A 13,721-nucleotide genomic window follows, 5' to 3' on the forward strand; every position below is an offset into this window, starting at 1 on the left:
TGGTGGTACCCATACCACAGATTGGGAACCGCTGCCATAGAGGCAAGAAGCTATAACTAGAATGGCTATTCAAAAATAGTACTTCTGGAAGCATACACTCCCCTCAACAGCAGGGTAGAGCATCACTTCAGTACTCGTTCAGTTGAAAAGAGTATATGGACTGATCCATATTGCATCCCGCATACCTCAGTGTACTTTGGAAGGCTCTAGATTTTCCACAAGCTCATCAGGTCCAAAGTTGATTAGCTTGTGAGATTTGACAGAATCAGGTCACAGGATGTTATAACTCACAAAACAGTCAACTTACGCTGTGGCAGACCTTAACAATGCACTTTTGGAAAGAAATGCTACTTAGTGGCAACTTGTGGATCAAATAGGATGAAACTGGAAAGATAAATGATTATTTGTTATGTAAATAGCAAATAAATAGCACCCATGTGCCTACATCAGCCATCGAATCCCATGATGATGGGCACAATACAAACACATAGAGGGGGGACACAGTATCTGTCTCAAAGAGTCTACTATATCATTTGAAATGATGTAAAAAGATCATGCAGCAAAGTCTGAAAGAGAAATGGGAAATAGCAATAAAATCATCACGTGGTCACCTAAGGCAGATATTGCACAGCTTTATTAGTCCAAAACACTTGGACATTTTTCTGTTATGGATAAATAAATGATTCAGTAAAACTGGCTGTCTTCTCCTGCCATTCAAATTAACTGCCAAGGTTGGAGGGATATCTTGGAGGTCAAGTTTTGAAGAGGGATGGGAAAAGAACCTTAATTAATTCAAGGAGGGCACTCTGAACAGCCAGTTATTCATTTTTCAAAATGTTTCTATGTTTATTTATTGAAATGACAAGAGCAATATCGCATTACAGATCCTTTAAAAATTAAAATGGTAGTGCCAGTCTTAAAAGATTAATAATAAGGAATGCTTTTTAAGTGTGTTTATGGAAATGTAATGTGAATGATTAGTGTTTTAGAACATTAGAATTAAAGTGTGTAATTGTAATGTTATTGCAGTGATGTATGAGCCAGTAATTCCTTAATGGAATACAGTTTGAATTTAATTATTTACAGAGAAAAATCATTGTTGATAAATTCACTGATTGATAGTCTCACTGTCTCCACATTCTGCAAATATTAAAAAGGAACAACTTTGCTATTATTTTAGACACACTCAGTTCATGTTCTCTATATCTGAAAGTAATCTCTCAACTTCTAAAACTAAACTAAACTAAATGACCATACCAAGGGGACACAATCCAAATAGATTCTGTTATTATTTGAAGAGACTAACTTTGCACACACCAGGCACCTAGAGTAGCATATGTGTGGACAACAGTTCCTGAAGAACTGCAATTACTGTAGGATAAGTAACTTCTTGCATTTTTTTGTACTTAAGCCCTAATCTGAAGCCCAAAAATGAGGGTTTTCATTAACTACAACAGACTTTGGATCAGGTTCCAATTCAGTGAAGTACCTAAGTTCATCCCTATTCAACGAGGCAGCTAAGCATGTGCTTATGTATTTTGCTGGCTAGGGAGACTTTCCCAACTTGGGGCCTTAAAGAGTGATTTAAATCTGTTTATGATGTGTGAGCATGCACAGAAAAAGCCACAAATAAGCCTAATCAAATTAGGAGCATGAATTTAATCTTCTAGGCACCTTTCATATTCATTTAGCATATTTTTAGAAATCTACAGCTTTCCAGAATGATTTTACACGTATAGGCCTGAAACAAATCTAGTAAGATTTTTTTCTAGCTGCTTGTCCACAACCTAACTACACAGCTTGGTTTTTTGCAGGGCTTCAACCTAGGAACAAGTACAGCTTCGGGTAATTTTGTAACAACTAACAGGAAAAGAAGTTTGTTATCCCCATGTAATGTAGAGTTGCAAAGCAGAAAAATGTTGGTTACAAACAATAGAATGAAATATTCAAGATTACAGTCATTGTTTGCTGCTGGACCTCAGACACAGTTGTCACGGAAGGAATGGTACCTTATTTCTCACCTTTTATTATCAGCTGCATGCACATGATGGGACCCTGGAAATGGAAATAAAATGCCAGACACAAACTCTTGGTCTGAGGTTATTTTATTACAGGAAGTCGAAAAAAAAGGAATTCCCAAATTCTGGGATGAAGCTTCCAATTCTGCTTTCCAATAAACTGAAAATCTAATGCAAAAAGGTGCCTTCTGTAAATCTAGTCCCTCCAGCCCCAAAGGTCCAAAATTATGAATCCATCTTCAGAAAATCTAGAGCTTGGATTAAAATATATAGAACTAAATATACTAATAATACATTTCTGTTATCAGTTTGCACTGTTCAGTCAGTTAGCTAAAAATGGCAACTAGGATTATATTATTTTATAGTCACAAAGGGTGCGCATATAGGTACTAACTTTCTGACTGTTAAGCTGACTTAACTTTTTAAAGTGTTAAAGAATCAGAGTGTACATTTGTATGTGGAGCAGAGATGACTTAAATGCGGGGCAAACTAATACACCCTGAGGTATATTGTCTTGAGTCGCATTAGTTAAGTCGACTTAGGTCACAAGATGGCTGCCACCATGTCAAGAACCTGTACATGTGTACGCTCCAATGTGGTTTAACTTAGTTTGACTTAGATAAGTCACCTTATTTTAAGTCATCTTAGTCTGTGTGTATGCACCCAAACTGCTTAACTTCCTGGATCACTCAATAAGCTGGTGGAGCCTTAGTTGTGTGCATATCGTAGTAAGAGACATTGAGATCTGTCATCCTCAGGACATACGTGAAAACCTGTTCTGCATTAAAAACATTGAATGATTAAAATACATTGCCCTTGAGAAGCTCACAAGCTTTCTTTGTGCAAGATTTTACTTTTTGAAGGTGTTCACAGCATTTCTTATATGGTCCTCCCTGTCTGCCTGTTTTTCTTCCTTATGACAGTATTATAGAATGCACTATTTGGGCACTATGTACACACCAAGGTATGACTGTCACACCAAATATTTTAAGTTCCAGGTTGGCTTTGTAAATCAATTTGTATTTGATAGGAAATGGACAAACAATAATTTTCAATCCTTTCAGCAACAGTTTATGGACCCATCACCAGAGTTAGAAAAATGGGCAGTCCCTGCTGAGGTGGGTGGCAAGATCAGAGGGATAGGGGTGTCTATGTCAAGAACAGTGTGCTTTGGCAGAGTGAGTAAGTGCTATTTCTACTGCACTGCATTCTTTTGTGCTTGGCTCAAGCCATGGCAATCAGTCTTTCACTTGAATAAATAATTAATGTCCAGGGAGAAAATGCAAACAAATTAAAATGTGAATAATGTATTGTATACCTTGCAAATCCAGCCTTCTCTTTTTGCTAGAAACAGCTGATAATTAGATGGAACACTAATTTCAAGAAATAAAACTGTCAAAGACCCTCAGACGAGCTCCATCTCCCCTTTCTGTTACATGATCAGCTGTATGTTGATGGGCTTCTCATGTCTGTGAGGAACTTGGAAAGACGCTATATAAAAGCACATTTGTTAACACAGTTTATTGGCACACTTATTGGCAAAGCATACATAAAATACAGTTGTATTATATAACACACTGACTCACTGTGTCTTTACATGATGAGTTGAACATATTAATATGTAAATGAAAAAATTAGTTTCTTTTATAAAGTTTCACATAAATACACTGGAATCAAAAAATTAACTGCTTTGAGGGCTTTACAAAAAATATTATACAAGAAATATACTATGAAAAGAAATAGCAACAAAGCCAACTGAGATACAATAATAAAAACACAAAAGTTTTAGATTTATTAAGCTGCCCACAAAATTAATGGATTACATGGCTTTAAAATATCTGGATCAGCAGCAATTTTACAAAGCATAAACTCTCATAGGACTGGGTGCCTTTCTCCACAGAAAAATATTTTTCATGTCTTTGATGAAAAGTGACATTTCTTGTTTCAGCCTTTTTATTAAATGACAGAAGGATTATTTATTGGCCTCAGCTGTAATATAAATTAAAAATGCTGGATCCTTTAAATGGTTAACTAATGAAAGAAGATTTAAAGAAAGAACTAAAGGATATTTTAATTTACTTTAAAAAAAAAGCTGATATTTTTCTGAAACAAGAAATTTTAGGTGCAAGTTGAATAGCAGAAAATATTTTACAATTTTAAAAAGTTTTTCATAGTTACCTTAATGAGATCCTGAGCACTGATGACTTGTTAAAATATGGCCTTCATTTGATGAGGAAAAAAACCCACCTCCAACAAAATGTATTGTTAGAAATTTGCCATGAGGTGCTATTTAATTTTCAATTATTTTAATTGAGGTCAGTGCCAGTATCGTGTCATATGTGAAAGCTTCCAAGAAATAGACAGGGAAGCTCACACATGATTTTTCTCTAATTAAAAAATATCAGATAGCTGGCTGGAGTTTTAGAAATAGATACTGTACCCAGGGAAAGATTTTGTTTGTTTATGTGTTTCATTATTTAGAGAACACTCTGAAATAGTAATTATAATCCACTGATGTACATTGCAGTGGATGCTGCTGCAGAATAATCTATTGGGAAGCTTGTGGTGTTGGGTTTTCAGATTTGGTTTCCTGGTTAGCAGGAGGTTTGCTGTTCCAAGGGCTGTTATTTCCCAGTGCAGGTGAACTGTTGAAATCTTCTTCATCATCCATGCCATTTGCTGCATCATACTGTGTATTCTCTAGTCTAGTGATAAGCCTTTCATCTTCATCCCCAAATTCGCCTCCCATCAGAGTTGGTTCTCCTACCACCATCACATCCTGTGAACAGCACCCAACATTTGTTATATGGAAACCTTGAGAGAGAGAAAATCAACTTAAAATAGCCATATTAGAAGATTAGAATCTGTTAATTTTGTGACATTCATACAATGGAATTAAATGTTTTTATATGGTAGGAGCCATGATATAGAGCAACATGGCTACAACCAACAACCCTAATGATATGGATTTACACTTGACTTTAAATATATATGAAAAACTGTAGCATTCTTTTCTAGTTCCATGTTCATGGCACTGGTCTTAGAAACCCAAAAATAAGCAATATAAGCAGAGTGAAAACCATGCATTATATATGTCAACATGTGTGTACCCCAAGCAGCCTTGGCAAAAAAAATAATATATGGCCTGGAAATGAAAAAGATTAGGTAGGTTAAAAATACGAGGTAGAAGATTAAACCAAGTAGTTTCAAAACCTGATATATGTAAAAATCAGGCTTTGAAACTAATTGGCTTAACCTACCTGGTATTTTTAGCCTCCCTAATATTTTTTCATTTCCAGCCCCCCACACACGCACACTTTTTTTTCGGCCAAGACTGTTCGGGGTACAAGCAAGTTGCCATTCTGTAGTACTGATACATTAAAAGTAGTTTAACAGGAAACAGTACTTCATCTGCTCAGACTTTTGAAATAGGGAGTATAGTAACATCTCTCTAACAGAGATGGTAACTCTCTTATTCCTAGCCAGGCAAGCCCTTTTATGCATCCAATATACTTGACATTCTGCTACTTAATTATGGTAATTAATTTAGGTAAAGTTTTCGATAAAAACAATGTTCACACTGATTTGACAATTTGCATAGCTAATTAAGTCATTAGCAAAAACCTGCTGATTGCCAACAAGCCCTGAATTTACCATCTGTTATTTCATGGTGCCTGTCACCTATTTCCGTGTAGGCAACCCTGCCACCAATCTGTGCAGTAAGAGGACCAATCTGTCCAGCTGGTACCATAAAAGGAAGATGAAGAGTGCTAATTATAATTACACTGATGAAGCTAGTAGTCATCAGAAACTGAAGTATGCAAGAAAGAAAGAATCTATCTAATCACTGCTTTAAGTACAACTTGTCTTTCCATAAAAACAAGTAAAGCTCCTACTGTACTGCAGTGCATCCCAGATTTGTTGCTGAACACTAACCAGAGCAGGATAGAAAGTTGTGAACCAAGACTGGAAAGCAAAGATGCAAGACCAGAGAACGCTCTTGTTCTCTTGGCTTAAAAAGATAAAATCATGTTCCTGTGCAAACAATTGCACTTGGAAAAGAAATACGTGGGATGCATCTCTTGCAGCAGCTTGACTGCAGCTCAGCTGGCAGGGTTTCAGATGACATTTGGTGACTGTACAGTAATTCCAGATGTCCAGATTTGTACCTGCCAATTTAACAAGGTCTTCTAAGAACCCTTTAGAACTACAGATTCTTATTTGAAAGCATCTGTAGCTACTTACGAATATAAAACATTTGGAAAATGCAAACAGAAGACTAATGCTTGCACAGAGTAAGATTTTTATCAGATACACATTTCATTTTCCATGGAATAAAACAAGACATTGTGTACACATATTTATATTGCTTCTTCATGTTCCTTAGCAAAGGCTGACACATTATGGAAAAAGGTTTATGTGGCCATTTTAACCTGTGCTACGTGAGGAATTCTTGGTTAGATGGACTCTATTAGAGAATTTCTTCTTTACAACATCTTTCTTGGGTTACTCTCAATATCAGTATAAATATTTTTAAATCAAACTGTAACACAACTTTGCAACATAAGAATTTAAAGCAAAAATATGTCCGTAACCCAAAATTTGTTCTGCTTTAAGCCTTTAAACATCAGAAAACAGTTATTTTGCACTGCTGAACCCCTTTGTGTTGAGAGAACAAAAATGATGAGAGAAACCTGGCAGCAAATTAGATTTGGGTTTGAAATGGGATGTGGCAAGCAGAAAAGACTACAGTTTAAACTAAGTCTCTGTCCGGGCAGTTCAACACTGTGAAGGTATCAGCAGCTTAGATGGATTTTAGAGACGTGCATCAAAAATAACTAATGGTCTAGACTGGCTGGTGTAGGAGCCGCTCTCTCTATATAGCTACTCCTATGTGCACTGACCAACTGATTGCTAGGAGGAAATATGTCAACTGGCTGCAAGCAGTAAAAGGAGAGTTGGTGCTTAGGACAGTCCAAGGACATAGAACTTGGACTACCAAGATAAAATTAAGTAAAGGAAAATGCAAGTCACATTAGTAGGAAATTTTTCCTTGCAGAGTAGCAGATGGTGAAATAGTTACCCAAAGGAATCACTGATGAGAGCTCTATCACTTGAGTCACTGAAAACTTAACCAGGCAGAGCATTTAACATTCATGCACTGAGGTAGGATATTCTAAGTGACCTAGGAAGTATTTCCTTTCTCTAATTCCTCAGATTATTTGCAGATCTGTTGTCATCCTTCAACACACTGACATCCACAGAGAGAACAGTTTATACCTATATGTCTCTCCATTAATACATGATTTCTATTTGGGAGCTAAACTAAAATTATGTAGATTTTAGTGGAGTCTTTTCCACTTCTATGTAAAAGATAGAAACTAGAGTATTAGCTAGAGGGCATAGATGCTTTACATTTCTGCTATTGATATATAGGCAAAAAGATACTTTCTTAGGAGGCACACATGCCACCGCCTCCCACAGAGGGCTCTGCTCCTTTGATGGACTGTGGAAGTTCCCCACCAACTGAACCCCATATAACCTCCACTAACTAATTCCCGTGCAATGACCACCAACCTCTGAGGAGGACTGGAAGTGACTCCTTTTAGAGCCCCTCAATGCTTCTCCTTAAATTGGCCAGTAGGGGTCACTGTTGCTGAATGACACAAGGCTCCATCCCTCCCAGGGTTGAGGCTGCAGCTCTGGAGTGCTCCTAGCTCCTGCTCATGGAGTGAGAAGCAGAATCCAAGAATTAAACCCTAGTCTCTTGTATGGCAGCACACACTGCTATGGGATAGTTATGGTAGCACATATTTGACTAGATTATTTAAAAAAAACAATTTAGGCTGTAGTCACTTAACCTTATTTATTTACTTTGTGATTGAAACAACATTTTTTGGTCGGGAATGTCGAGTGATAACAGTATATTTTTGCAGTGACGCACTGTAAATAAAGCAGTGGATGTTTTACACTGTATGACAGAAATTTCTGACTGAATAATATTATCATAATAGCAGCTTTTATGTATATATCTTTTATCCTAAATCATCTCTGACTGCCAAATATATATCAATAGTTACAGATTATATACAGGGATCACTTTATCTGCAGCAGAGGGTGTGGACACATGTTGTACTCACAATGGCTTAAACGCAGTTCAAAGTTGAAGCAGACAGACATACAAGCCTGATAAAATGGTTTATATCTGCACAGAATAATTCAAATGTGTACCTGGAAAATCAAATAGTATTTTGAACTGGTTCATTGTGAACCACTTTAGTGCTGTGTATCAACATCAAGCATTCCGTGACACATGTCTGGTCAGTCCTTCAGGTATCCCACACTGTTTTGCTCCTCATCCCATAACATACGCTGCTGCAACTGGCCACTCTAGTGTGTAGCCAGAGCTCTACTGCTGCTTTTTTCTTCCTAGGCACTTTTTAATAAGTGAGCTCCCTTGCATTGCTTGGTCAGTAAGGCTGCTTGTACACACCACAGGGGTTTAATTTGGTTTAGTTCTCCCTAAATTGAAACTGTGGATTTTTAAAAACACCGCTTCAATTTAGGGAGAATTAAACCAAACTAAACCTCCATGGCGTGTACCCAAGGGTGGGGACCCAATCCTTACCTGCCTCTTAGGCAGCAGGGGCAGAGGGCAAGCTGCTGGTGGGCTGAGTGGTCCCTGAGCTGCATAGTTCACTCTTTCTATATCTAACCTGTACAGTTTAGCTTAGCTATGCTTGATTATGTAACAGACCTCTTTAACCTGTGATTTTCAATATTTTCCTAAGGCTAAATTATATCTCACTGGAGCGTGGATATATACAAGTATAGTGGGCCATGTGAAATTGCCCTAAGCTTTTTCTTGCCTATTTTGCTGTTCTGCTCAGAGCATGAAAGCAATAGTTCACAGCACAAGAGAAATATGCATGTTATTGCCTCAAAAGCCTAAGGTAATTAAAGAAATATAATGCAAGTGCTATTTTGGCAAAGCTGCTAGCTTTGGTGCTTGGAAAGATTATTTGATAATGGGGTGAACGAAGCTGGAGGTGATTATAGTGAGAGTGTTTGAATTTCAAGTTCTACTCCATGGTTCCCATTAATGGCTAACTATCCTACTGCTGACCATCCCAATAACTGTGACCATACCCAGCAAAGAAAGGTAAGAATGTTAGATTGGTATTTCTGCTGAAATGATCTATAAAGATAGAATTAACATTCACATTAGATTTTAGAATAAACACCCCATTGAAACAAATGCGTCTCAGATTTTAAGTTGGAGTTTGGTTGACATCCTATTTTCATTTGGAAGTTTTGCAAACCTGATGACTAGAAACTACCTTGCTAATTCTTACTCCCTTATAATTAGATTAGATGTTGACATACTATTCTAGGACAGTGGGTAGTTTCTGCCACAAATACTCCAGCTTTGGCACTGTAGATGATGTGAAGCCCTGGTTAAAGATACTGCCATATCCTCTACAATACATCTTAACTTACCCTGTTTATACAAGGCATGCAACTAAATAATATAATTCTCCTTCCTACTAGCAGTTTGATTTGTGAATGTGGCTTACAAGTAAGGAACTACAGACTGGAAGTGAGACCACTGAGATCTATAAACACCATCTGGAACATGACAGGACTCTAATTAGGATTTTAGATGCCCTAAGAAGGATTAATTATTTTAGGGCAGGGATATATTAATGGTTAATATTAAGCTAGGGTGTGAACTTAAAGTATGTTGACTACTCTGTGGTAACTGCCCAGGTGCCTGCTCTGACCTTATAGAAAATCCATGGTAGCTTACCTTTCAATGAAAGTGGGGTAAATGATCTTCCATTTACTATAAGAGTGCACAGATGGGTGGTTACCACAAAATATTTGATACACTGCATATTCACACCCTAGTTTACCTTCTAGTGACTTGTGTGTAAACATGCTCTTTGTAAAAGAGTCTTGCCCGGTTGTTTCTGACACTCTAGCAGCTTCACAGGGATCAGAATTACTCGGTACAATCGATGATCTAGAAGAACCAGATATATCTAACAAGTGCCAACATTCAGACCAGGAACATTCACAAGAAAGAAGATCTGGTGTATCAAAATCTGGAAGAGAGAAGACTGTGAGATAGATGACAGCTCTCCAGGAGGCGGCATGTACAGAACGGAGAGAGATCCCCATCAGCTTCAGTGCCCTGCACTATGCTTCAAATATGGAGGAAACAGTAGTGAAGTGTGGAATGAGGAAGCAAAACACACACAAACATTCGAGCAAGAGCAATCCTATCTGATGCCCTCTGAAACAGAAAGCAACTTGGTATGTGGAGAAAGAACTAGAAACATGATCGTCTGTCAGCCCGAGGGAGAGAAGTCAATGTACCAGGTTCGCACGATCAGATATGAAGTGTGGAGGTGGATATTCCCTTAATCCATTTTTGCACATGGAGAAGAAAGACATTCAAGTTGGTAACACAGTTCCTTAAGTAAATGCAGTGGCTTGTGTGGTTGTCTTATTTAATGCCTGCCAAGGAAGTGACCAAAGGGATGATGCTGAAGAAACTCATGAGTAGATTGAATGATCTGAAAGCTTTGGTGCTTGTAAACCTAAAAAGAACCCAAGCCCTAGGGCCTTGGTGGTATCCTTGATAGTGTACCAAGAAGAAAAGGGATGCCACACTGGAAGTGCAGAGCCTGGAAAAACACCTTTCTACCTTTGATGAGACTTTGTATCTTTGATGAAGCCAGCTTCATGCCATAAAAGTAGCCTAATTGTCTGAGGATTCAGGTCAAGTGAATTACCAAGGAACTGAAGAGCAGTTCGGTGCAGGACTGCCAGCTGGCAATTTAGATCCTGAAGTGCAGTTGGCCACCCACACATTTTAAAGGAAAAGCTCCTAATCTGTAAAAAGATTACAGGGAGCAGGGAGGTTTAAATCCACAAAAAGAGATGCTGAATGAGGGGAGCTGAAAAGAACCAGAGCGAAAAACAGGACAAAAAGTGAAGGAAGAGAAGTGAGGAAGTGTCAAAGGGGAAGAGCCAGAAAATATAATCACTTCTTTTTTAACAAGGTGGGTGTTTGTTACTGACATTGTTGAAGGACCATACAGTGGAATAGAGAGATCTGATATCTGAATGGAAGTGACTGTTTTCAAGTTATAGGTGGAGAGATGGATATTTAGTCAGAAGCAGAGGACTAGACGGTTTTTTGGAGACCAATGGGTACGGCCTGGTTTAAATTGTGGGCCCAGGTCACCGCACAGCAGCTCCTTTAAACTTGGAGTTCCCCTTATGTGCCACCCCTCCTCCCCACTGATTGGTGGAGGGGCCCTATTGGACCTGCCACTCAATGCTCAGTTCTGATGGCTGAGAGGCAAAAACTGTGGTTTTAAATATGCCGTAGTTTTTGTCTCCCACCTAGTCAGCAGCAAGTGGCAAGGCTGCCAGGGCCCCTCTGCCAATCAGTAGCAGGAGGCAAAAACTGTGGGATATTTAAAACGACAGTTGTCACCTCCTGGCCATCAGGAGCAAACAGTGAGCAGTGAGGCCAACAGGGCTCCTCCACCAATCAGTTCTGTTATAATGGCTGTCACATTCTTGAAGAAGGAAGGACAAAGGGCCAATAAGACAAATACAACTAAATCTTATTTAACTTTCATGCATTGAAGTGGCACTTACGTGGCCACGTGCCTGCACTTTTTGGCACTTATGCAGACTATGGGATTTTGTGTAGCTACGTTCACCCTGCAAGAACAAACAATATGTTGTTAACCTGTGGAACTTATGGTTGCAGGAGCTTGTAGAGCCAGACACTATAACATGGTTCAAAAAGGGATTAGAAAATCCATAGAGGACAGGTCCGCTATTAAACAGAAGAGTCAGAACTGACATCCTTAAACTGATGATACTTGATGACAGAGAGGGTATGTTAAAACATGCCATATTCAATACTCTTCCTCTAAACCAAGGGTCAAACTCACCCTGGGCCCCAGGCCAAATCCAAACTGCAGGAACCGGTCCCAGGTTAGATCTGTGGGCCTGGGAGATGGTAGTGAGTGCGGTCTGGGGTCATGCAGCTTCACAGAACCTCATTCTGGAGCGTGGAGCTGTGGACGTGCCGTGTGTTCCTGGCTCCAGGGGCAGGCAGCTGCACAAAGCAGCTGCAAAGCCCTGGTGCTGCCTGGTGGTACAGAGCTCAGACTGGTCAGCAGTGTCAGGGCATGCAGCGCTGTGGAGTCGACAGCGGTAGATGGACTCTTTTAGGCTGAATGCAATGGTTCTGCACGCCAGATCTGACCCACGTGCTGTATGTCTGACCTATCTCCATACCGTCTAATTTTGCCACTGTTGGAGATAGGCTATTGGGTTAAGTGGACTATAGGTCTGACACAGTCTGGCACTTCTTGTGTTCTTTTACTGAACGTGCTTAGCAGGCTGCATGCTAGCTGTGTAGGTGCCCACATAAGCTAGAATAGTCTGGGCATGTATATAATAATCCTAGGTAGGAACTGGTGAAGTAGGTTCTACAGTGACCCTCGCCCAGGTTAATTCTTATCTTATTCAGATTCAGGTTTGACCCCGAAGTTCCAACTTCTGAGCAAACCACTTCTCTATCTCACAGACAGCTGTGAACTACATGCTGCATGGACCGCAGTCCTGGGGGCTGCACAAGATGTGGGCTATGTAAGTGGCCCCTCTTGGGCTCTCTGCTGCTCCATGGGCTGCCTAGCATGCCTCCCCCCAGCTGTCTGCATAGCCTTCTGCTCTGCCCCACCCAGAGACACATGCCACCTGGCTTCTGCCTGCTTCCCAGCTGCATGCACTGTGCAGGCAGTCCCACTCGCCCTCTGCAGCACAGGCAGCTTGGCTCCCTCCACTGCACTCACAGCATCTCCTTCCCCTCCCAGCCATTCACCATCCTTCTGTGCAGATAGCTGGCTTTTTCATGCACAGCATGAGCAGCCTAACCCCCTCTCCTGCCAAGCGTGCAGCTCCTGCCATAAGCAGCCTAACCCCCTCTCACTGTGCCACCCCAGCCCCCAAAAGTGGAGGCAGGAAGTAGAAGTGGGAGGAGGAAGGGGGAGCCTAAAGAACCTGGCTGCTGTGGCAGGAAAAAGAGTGGAGGGAGTGGGGGTGGCAGTGATGCTTGAAGGTGGTACGCTAGGATATCAGGGCCTGTCACTTGGACAAACCTGGTCTACAGCATTCTCCAGCATCCTGTTGAAGCTGTTCCACTGTCACTCTCATTTAATATTCCTTGCAGAAAATGGATAAAGAGCAGAAGGATTGTTTCTGCCCTACCGCCTGCTATCCCACTGCCTCTTTCCTTCTACCTTGTTCTCTTCCTAGTTGCCCAGTGAGCCAGCTCAAAAAAGCAGCCTAAGAAGTTGGAGATGCTGGTTCAAATGTCTTCTGGGGGAGAAAAACCTAGAAACTGCGTCTCCTGATTCCTGAATAAACCCTAACCACCAAATTACTCAGCTCATATGTGGGAGGGCTGCTCTTTCTTTTTATTTTACTTCCAGCAGGAATGAACACGGGACAATTCTATTCTGCCACAGGCAGAAACAGAAATCCAACCTATGCATAGGTACCACTTAGGTATGCAAAGGTGAAAAAGGACTTAGCCCATAATGTGCCCTGTAACCAACTGACTACATTTTTCTGGATATTTGTGAGGGTTTGTATGGGAAATGCCATTTC

The 13,721-nt window shown here is 40.1% G+C and overlaps 1 protein-coding gene across 22 annotated transcripts in view; it reads right to left on the reverse strand.

Moving 5' to 3' along the window:
- Nucleotides 1–3,501: 3,501 nt before the first annotated feature.
- Nucleotides 3,502–13,721, reverse strand: part of LDB2 (LIM domain binding 2) — a 345,799-nt gene continuing 335,579 nt past the window's right edge. For 5 of the 22 annotated variants that reach the window (XM_090035652.1, XM_090035650.1, XM_090035661.1 and 2 more), the window contains 2 exons: nt 7,596–7,738; nt 4,665–4,797 (listed from right to left, as the gene is read on the reverse strand). In XM_090035652.1, coding sequence (XP_089891778.1) covers nt 7,634–7,738 — 105 coding nt within the window. In that variant the 3' untranslated portion in view covers nt 4,665–4,797; nt 7,596–7,633. Of the gene's footprint in view, nt 4,833–7,595; nt 7,739–11,696; nt 11,763–13,721 lie in introns of all 22 variants that reach the window. The other 17 variants (XM_090035641.1, XM_090035647.1, XM_090035656.1 and 14 more) reach the window with 11 other exon arrangements.

The sequence above is a fragment of the Crocodylus siamensis genome, chromosome 2 (genome assembly GCF_052110815.1).
Source record: "Crocodylus siamensis isolate JL-2025a chromosome 2, ASM5211081v1, whole genome shotgun sequence".
NCBI classification, from domain to species: Eukaryota; Metazoa; Chordata; order Crocodylia; family Crocodylidae; genus Crocodylus; species Crocodylus siamensis.